General features: G+C 33.6%; 1 protein-coding gene across 1 annotated transcript; it reads left to right on the forward strand.

The window, feature by feature from the left end:
• Nucleotides 1-408: 408 nt before the first annotated feature.
• FABP2 (fatty acid binding protein 2) lies at nt 409-3,915 on the forward strand. Its single transcript, XM_043556106.1, has 3 exons — nt 409-741; nt 1,965-2,137; nt 3,775-3,915. The coding sequence occupies exons 1-3, from the start codon at nt 675-677 to the stop codon at nt 3,913-3,915; spliced, it is 381 nt and encodes a 126-aa protein (XP_043412041.1). The 5' UTR covers nt 409-674.
• The last annotated feature ends 5,497 nt before the right edge of the window (nt 3,916-9,412 follow it).

Below are 9,412 nucleotides of genomic sequence, written 5' to 3' on the forward strand. Positions count from 1 at the left end.
TGTTACCTCCAATGTAGTGTGCACTTTGAACTTATAAGCAGAAAATCTATTTTCAAAGGGTATGCATTCGAGTTCTTGAAATAAATGTGCTCCCAAGTTTGTAGTTTAAGACAGAGTAGGCATTGTTTATCATGTTTTACAGTTGACTCCTAAATAACATGGGGGTCAGGAGCACCAACCAGTCCCATGCAGTCAGAAATCCTTGTGTAACTTTTGATTCCTCAAAAACTTAACCATTAATAGTATACTGTTGACTGGAAGTTTTACTGATAACATAAACAGTCGATCACATATTTTGTATGTCACATGTATTATATACTGTATTCTTACACAATTCTTATTTCTCTAGTAAGCTAAAGAAAATACTTTAAAAATACATTTAAAATACTGTGCTGTATTTATAAAAAAAATCCATATATAAGTGGCTCTGTATAGTTCAAACTCATGTTGTTCAAGGGTCAACTGTAATTCAGTTGAATTTCAGGAGAGGAACCAAGAAATTTATAGAAAGATAAACTATGATGGGTTGGCATTAGTGTAGTTAGGTGACCTTTTAAACTTTAAACTTCCACATCATAGTATGAAGTTGGTTCTGAGATAAGAAATAGAATAAATTGTCCCCTAAGGACAGACCTGAATCTCTGACTGCCTAGAGGCTCACTCAACCGGAGATCATGGCTTTTGATGGTACTTGGAAGATAGACCGGAATGAGAACTATGACAAGTTCATGGAAAAAATGGGTAAGGACTTAATTCTTCAGTGGCTTATTTTATTCCTCACAGATACTTTCCTTTCTAATTCTGTCTAAACCTCAGGGTTTAGGGAATGGCTCCTGTTCTAGTGGTAAGGATCCAGAATGTATGATGGTTCAGAGTAGGGAAAATAATATTTTCACTTCTTATATTAGGAAGACTACACTGTCTCACTAGTAGAAGCAAAGATTCTTTGAGTTCTCTGAAACAAAAAATATCCAGGTAGGTTTCATTCACTCTTTAACTAATGATTGTGCTTATACCATTGAAAACTGTTTTTTTGTTTTTGTTTTTGTTTTTTGTTTTTGTTTTTTTTTTTGCTTAGAGAGTAAAAAAGGGCAGTGTGTAATGAAAAGCTCAAAACTTTGAAACACTGAATTCTAGAGGATGGAAAAACAAAGATAGTAAAGCAATGGGAAAAAAAAGTTCTATCAAAATTCACAATTCTAAATAACTTAGACTTAATTCTCATTCCTCTGACATGTAAAATTGGGGGAATAATCTCATGATTCCATGTGGTTTCTGTGTGAGTTTTAGCTAACTTTAATATCTATTCCAATACTCTGGAAGTCCATACATTGTACAAGATGTGCAAACAAATTTGTGTCATTCCTCAAAAAATAAAACCTGCATCAATTATGTCCTATAGTTCCAGAATTCCATGTTGAAATTTATGGAATTTGCACATTCTTACACTAATGAATTTGACTGCAATATTTGCCAATTTTCTCATTTTTGTGACAGTCAGAAATGCCACAAAAAGCAAGGAGAATTATGAAGTTCAAAATTTGAAATCTATTATGGAAAGTGAAAAAACGTTTTAAAAACACTGTTTTTGCAGAATTAAAGTTCCTTATAAATATATGAATATATTTAATCCTTCATTTGACATTTCTGGAATTTAGTTTACTTAACACTGAAACAAAAAGTTTGATAACTGTATTAAAATTATTCAGTTCTAAGATCCTACAATTCTAGTTTTCATTTAATTTTTCTTAAGTTTTGGAAAAATAGCTTGAATCACTACTCTTGATCTAAGCTTGAACTTTTTCGGCAAGAGGCATTTTGAATGTTCTTGTGCAAAGACAATGCTATCAGGCTTTCTTCCCCACCCTCAAAACGTACATAAACAAATAAGTAAAACAGGACTTGTTAAAATAAACACTTTCTATGGCATTTTGACTTTTTCTCCAACACCTTTTGTTTTGCAGGTGTTAATATGGTGAAAAGGAAGCTTGCAGCTCATGACAATCTGAAACTGACAATCACACAAGAAGGAAATAAATTCACGGTCAAAGAATCCAGCAATTTTCGTAACATTGATATTGTTTTTGAGCTTGGTGTCACTTTTAATTACAGCCTAGCAGATGGAACTGAACTCAGTGTAAGAAACTTTTTATAAGCAATGCATTCTTGATTTTTTTACACAATACTAAAATAATCTGTTTTCTGTCATTGGATGTGGTCTAATTAAGTCTCCTTCATTTATTGAAGCAACCAACAGTTTATCCACATTGTATCTTGCACAAATTGGCAGAATATTTAACTATAATGTTTTTATTTTCATACACATCTGTAAATAGTCTGGATTGAACAATAAGAATTAGAAAAACATCCTTCAGGTGATTAAGTATAGACCTATTATTCATAAAGAAAATGATAGCTCAGTGTTTTCAACTTATTATATAACTGATAGCAATAAAAACTTTCATATTTCTCTAACTTAAACATAATAGTAATTTAATAAATATACCAAAATAGTAAAATAAGTGAATAAATTAGTTAATGGATAAGTGACAAAATGGGAAAGTCTAATGCTACATTGTAGGTCATTGGGAATATACCTTTTATTTAAATTTTTTTTTTAACGTTTATTTATTTTTGAGACAGAGAGAGACAGAGCATGAACGGGGGAGGGTCAGAGAGAGGGAGACACAGAATCTGAAACAGGCTCCGGGCTCCGAGCTGTCAGCACAGGGGCCCGATGCAGGGCTTGAACTCACGGACTGCGAGATCATGACCTGAGCCGAAGTCGGCGCTCAACCGACTGAGCCACCCCAGGCACCCCGGGAATATACCTTTTAATGTTTAAGATAAAAAATTTTAGAAAGTCATACTTTCAACTGATTTTTTAAAAACATTTTATCCTCAGGATTTTGTAGTTAAATTATATGTTGGTAATGACAAACTGTGAAATATCTTATCACTTATGGTCATTTTTATTTATTATTTATTTTTTAAAGGTTTTATTATCAAACAATCTCTACACCCAGCTTGGGGCTGGAACCCACAACCCAAGATCAAGAGTTGGATGCGCCACTGACTGAGCCAGCCAGGCACCCCTATGACCATTTTAAAATTATTACAATTATAAAATTAAAACAAACACAGGGTTGTTAGGTTCTCCATGAAACTAACTTGAACTATGACTAAATTTAGGACACTCTTTGTAACATGAAACATTGAGAAAAATGCTGTTCATCTACCTTAAAGTTTAGCATTTGGAAACAACTGAGTGAGACAAGCATAATGATTACCAACACATACTCTAGAGCCCCAAAACCTAGGCTGAATCCTGGCTCTGTGACTTTAGGTGAAGTACTATGCTTCAGTTTTCTCAACCATAAAATGGAGATAATAATAGCTACTTCACAACGTTACTGTAAAGATTGAAAAAGTAGATCTATAAATTGAGAACAGAGGGCACCTGGGTGTCTCAGTAGGGTAAGCATCCAACTCTTAGGCTCAGGTCATGATCTCACTGTTTATGAGTTTGAGCCCCGTGCAGGGCTCTGTGTTGACAGCACACGGCCTGTTTGGGATTCTTTGCCTCTCTCTCTCTCTCTCCCAAAAATAAATAAACATTTAAAAATAAACAATAAACTCCCAAAAAACCCCACCTCAGAACAGTGTTTGACATACTTAAGACCCTAAAAAATATTATCATTATTATTATTTGTTGTGGTTACTATTATTATTTTACTTATTATTATTATTATTATTATTATTTTACATATGTAGGGTGCTTGGAGCCTAGAGGGAAATAAACTTGTTGGAAAATTCAAACGGGTAGACAATGGATGTGAACTGAATGCTATCCGAGAAATTGTAGGTGGTGAACTGGTCCAGGTGAGTTGTAAAAATATTACAGCTATTTCTTAAAGACAAAAATAATTACATAACAATAATTTTATTTTGTGATTCCTGAGTTATAGCTTCAACAAATAAACTAATACTTTTCTCATAAATCTTATTTTAAAGAGATACGTTATTTTCTGATGCCTATTTATTGAGGAGAGCTTATATATATGCCAGATATATCAGTGCCTATTGATAACCAAAAAATGTGTTTTGAAGTGGGCATATCCTGTCTCTGTATAAAATGTTGCTATCAAGACTAAGAAAAAAAATATTATAATCATTTCAAAGCTATAATAATACTAATACTTTTCTTAATTTAGCCTTAAATCTTAATGGCAAATTCTTCTATGTTTGTTAACACCTTTCAGACTTACACATATGAAGGAGTAGAAGCCAAGAGGATCTTCAAAAAGGAATGAGCTTCGTTTTTGGAGCACAGCCCAGAACACAAATTGAATAGAAAATCTATATTGTATTAAAACTGTTTTTCTCTCCCTGATTAGTCCTTTTGTAAACATAACCAGCGACTTATATTTCTAGTCTTACCAAGGCAAAAGAAGTAAAAGCTAATTAGGAGTTAATTTGTTTTACATTCTCTAAGATGTACATTTATTGTTGTATTCGTGTTGGAAAAGAATTTGTGACATGTTTTAAAACAGATAAATAAACTTTGTTCCCACATTGCTTTGTAGGTAGCCTTTCCTTTAAAAAAAAAAAAAAGAAAAAGAAAAAAGAACAAAAAGGAGGGGCACCTGGGTGGCTTAGTTAGTTAAGTATCCAACTCTAGGTTTCGGCCAGGGTCATGATTTTACGGCTCATGACTCCAAGCCCCACAGCAAGCCCCGCATCTGGCTCTATGCTGACAGTGTGGAGCCTGCTTGGGATTCTCTCATTCTCACTCTCCCTCTCTCTGTCCCTCCCCTGCTCTCTCTCTCTCTCTCTCTCTCTCTCTCTGTCTCTCGGTCTCTCTCTCTCAAAATAAATAAAACTTAAAAAATTTTTTTAAATAAAGATTAAAAATAATTAAATAAAGTTATGCAACATATGCATTGATAGACTATACTTCCCCCCACCCCCACATTTGGTAAACTGAAAACACAGACTGGATTGGGGTCTTTACAATCTTACACTGGTTGTGATTTTTCAGCAGAAACTTTGCAGGCCAAAAGGGAGTGGCAGGATATATTTAAAGTGCTGAAAGGGAAAAATGTATAACCAGGAATACTCTACCCTGCAAGGTTATCATTCAGAATTAAAGGAGAGATAGAGTTTCCCAGAGAAGCAAAAACTAAAGGAGGTCATCATCACTAAACCAGCTGTACAAGAACTGTTAAAGGATCTTCTTTAAATGGAAAAGAAAAGTCCACAACTAGAAATAAAATATATGAAAGAAAAAAATCTCCATTGTAAAGCAAATATATGATCAAGGAAGTGCATTTGCTACTTAAAAGTTAGTATGATGGTTAAAAAACAAAAATAGTAAAAACACCTATAACTACATAAATAGTTTTAAAATACATAAAATAAAAAGATATATAATATGACATAAAAACAAAACATGGGGAGAGGGTTAAAATGTAGTGCTTTCAGATGCATTCAAACTTAAGTGACTATCAGCTTAAAATAGACTGCTATATAAATAGATCAATATAGAAAAACCTCATGGTAACCACAAGCCTAAAATCTACAATAGATACACAAAAAATAAAGAGAAAAGAACCCAAACATAACACTAAAGAAAATCATCAAACCACAGGGGAAAAGACAAAGAACAGAAGAAAAAAAAAAAACAGAAAAACTACAAAAACAACCAGAAAACAATTAACAAAATGGCAATAAGTACATACCTATCAATAATTACTTTAAATATAAATGGACTAAATGCTCCAATAAAAAGACACAGGTTTGCTGAATGGATAAAAATAGAAGACCATCTATATGATGCCTATAAGAGACTCTATTTTTTTTAATGTTTATTTATTTTTGAGAGAGAGAGAGACAGAGAATGAGCGGAGGAGGAACAGAGAGAGAGGGGGACAGAAGATCCAAAGCAGGCTCTGTGCTGATAGTAGATAGCTGAATGCGGGGCTTAAACTGACAAACCCTGAGATCATGACATGAACCGAAGTTGGATGCTTGACTGACTGAGCCACCCAGGTGCCTCAAGAAACGCTCTATCTAAAGACACACACAGGCTGAAAGTGAAGAGATGGAAAAATATTTTACATACGAATGGAAATGAAAAGTAAGTTAGAGTAGCAATACTCATATCAAATAGACTTTAAAACCAAGACTGCCACAAAAGACTAAAAAGGACATTACATAATGACAAAGGGGTCAATCCATGAATCAATTAATTTGTAAATATTAATTCATCCAACATTGGAGCACCTAAATATATAAAGCAAATATTAACAGACATAGAGAAATTGACAGTAATACAATAATAGTAGGGGACTTTAACACCCCACTTACATCAAAAGATAGATGGTCCAGGCCAAAAAAACAAAAAACAAAAAATCAGTAAGGAAACAGTGGCCTAAAACAACACACTAGACTAGATGGACTTTACAGATACATATATATAACATTTTATCTAAAAGCTACAGAATACACATTATTTTCAAGTATACATGGAATATTCTCCATGATCAACCACATGTTAGACCACAAAACAAGTCTCAATAAAATCAAGAAGATAAAAATCATATCAAGCATCTTTTCTGGCCATAACATGAAACTAGAAATCAATTACAAGAAGAAAACAAGAAAAACCACAAACATGTGTAGACTAAACAACATGCCACTAAACAATCAATGGGTCAATAAAGAAATTAAAAAGGAATTAAAAAAATACCTTGAAAATGGAAACACAAGGCTTCAAAATTCATGGGACACAGCAAAAACAGTTCTAAGAAGGAAGTTCATAATGATACAGGCCTACCTCGAGAAACAAAGAAAAAATCCCATATAAACAATCTAACTTTACAACCTAAATAAACTAGAAAAAAAATAAAAATAATAAAGCCCAAAGTTAGTAGGAAGAAGGAAATAATAAAGATCAGAGTGGAAATAAATGAAATAGAGACTAAAAAAAAAAAAAAAGAAAAGCAATGAAACTAAAAGCTGATTCTTTGAAAAAATAAGTAAAATCAATAAACCCTTTGTTAGTTCCATCAAGAAAAACGACACAGGACCCAAATAAAATCAAATGAAAGAGAAGTTACAACTGACACCATGGAAATCTAAAGGATCCCAAGAGAATACTACGAACAATTATAAATCAACAAAATGGAAAACCTAGAAGAAATGGATAAATTCCTTGAAACACAGAACCTTCCAAGACCAAATCACAAAGAAATAGAAATCCTGAATGGACTGTTTACAAGTAATGAAATTGAATCAGTAATTTATTTATTTTTATTTTTTTTAATTTTTTAACGTTTATTTATTTTTGAGACAGAGAGAGACACAGCATGAACGGGGGAGGGGCAGAGAGAGAGGGAGACACAGAATCGGAAGCAAGCTCCAGGCTCTGAGCCATCAGCCCAGAGCCCAACGCGGGGCTCGAACTCGCGGACCGTGAGATCGTGACCTGAGCTGAAGTCGGACGCTTAACCGACTGAGCCACCCAGGCACCCCTTGAATCAGTAATTTAAAAACTCCCAACAAACAAAAGTCCAGGAGCAAACACTGCTACAGATGAGTTCTATCAAATATTTAAAAAAGAGTTAATACCTCTTCTTCTCAAATTATTCCAAACACCTGAAGAGGAAGGAATGCTTCCAAATTAATTTTACAAGGGTAATATTATTCAATACTGGAACCAGACATCACAAAAGAAGAAAATTACAGGTCCATATTCCTGAATGACATATATGCAAAAATCCTCAACAAAACACTGACAAACTAAATTCAACAATACATTAAAAGGATCATAAACCACAATCAACTGGGATTTATTTCAGGGATATAAGAATGGTTCAACTTCTATATATCAATCAACGTGATACATCACATTAACAAAACAAAGCATAAAAATCCTATGATCATCTCAATAGATGAAGAAAGAGCATTTGACAAAATTCAGTACCCATTTATGATAAAAAGTCTTGAAGTGGGTATAGAAGAAATGTATCTCAAAATGACAAAGGCCAAATATGACAAACCCACAGCTAACATTATACTCAAAAGAGAAAAGCTGAAAGCTTTTTCTCTAAGATCAGGAAAAAACAAGGATGCCTACTCTTGCAACTTTTATACAACATAGTACTGAAAATCCTAGCCACTGCAATTAGGCCAGAAAAAGAAACAAAAGGCATCTAAATTTGAAAGAAAAAGGGGCACCTGAGTGGCTCAGTCAGTTAAGCATCTGACTTTGGCTCAGGTCATGATCTTGCAGTTTGTGGGTTTGAGCCCCTCATCAGGCTCTGTGCTGACAGCTCAGAGCCTTGAGCCTGCTTCAGATTCTGTGTCTCCATCTCTCTTTGCTCATCCCCAAGTCATGCTCTGTCTCTCTCTCTCTCTCTCTCAAAAATGATAATAAATAAATAAATACACAAATAAATGTAAAGAAAGAAGTAAAACTGTCACTCTTTACAGATGATATGATACTATATACAGAAAATCCTAAACACTATTGGAGCTAATAAACCAATTTAGTATACTTGTAGAATACAAAATTAACATACAGAAATCGTCTGCATTTCTATACACTAACAACAAGCTACCAGAAAAGAGAAATAAAGAAAACAATCTCATTTATAACTGCATCAAAAAGAATAAAATACCTAGGGATAAATTTAACCAAATAAGTGAAAGACCTGTACTCTGAAAAGTGTAAGACACTGATGAAAGAAATTGAAGCAGACACAAACAAATGAAAAGACATACAGTGCTCAAAGACTGGAAGAATTAATATTGTTTAAATGTTGGTATTAGCCACAGAAATCTATAAATTCAAAGCAATCCCCATGAAAAATGCCTTTGCATTTTTCATACAACTAAAACAAAATATCCTAAAATTTGTTTGAAACCACAAAGACTCCAAATAGCCAAAGCAATCTTGAGAAAGGAGAACAAAGCTGGAGGTATCATACTCCCTGATTTCAAATTATACTACAAAGCTGTAGTAACCAAAACAATATGGTGCTGCCACAAAAACAGACACAGAGATTAATGGAATAGAATAGAGAGCTCAGAAATAAACCAATGCTTACATCGTCAAGTAATCTGTGACAAAGAAGGCAAGAATACACAACAGCGAAAAGATAGTCTCATCAATAAATGCTGTTGGGAAAAACGGATAGCTACGTGCAGAAGAATGAAACTGGACCACTTATCTCACACCATGTTTTCAAGACTTGAATGCAAGACCTGAAGCCATAAAACTCCTAGAAGAAAATATAGGAATAAACCCTTTGACATCAGTCTTAGAAATATATATATATTTTTGACTAGTCTCCTCAGGCAAAAGTAACAAAAGCTAAAATAAATAAATGGGATTACATCACAGTAA

Source organism: Prionailurus bengalensis, chromosome B1, assembly GCF_016509475.1.
Source record: "Prionailurus bengalensis isolate Pbe53 chromosome B1, Fcat_Pben_1.1_paternal_pri, whole genome shotgun sequence".
NCBI lineage: Eukaryota > Metazoa > Chordata > Mammalia > Carnivora > Felidae > Prionailurus > Prionailurus bengalensis.

What these genes read in the sequence shown, in the direction of transcription:
- FABP2 (XM_043556106.1), top strand. Translation starts at nt 675, where the DNA reads ATGGCTTTTGATGGTACTTGGAAGATAGACCGGAATGAGAACTATGAC. An exon ending in CAAGTTCATGGAAAAAATGG is followed by an intron (nt 742 to 1,964) that starts GTAAGGACTTAA and finishes TTTGTTTTGCAG; the next exon opens with GTGTTAATATGGTGAAAAGG. An exon ending in CAGATGGAACTGAACTCAGT is followed by an intron (nt 2,138 to 3,774) that starts GTAAGAAACTTT and finishes TTACATATGTAG; the next exon opens with GGTGCTTGGAGCCTAGAGGG.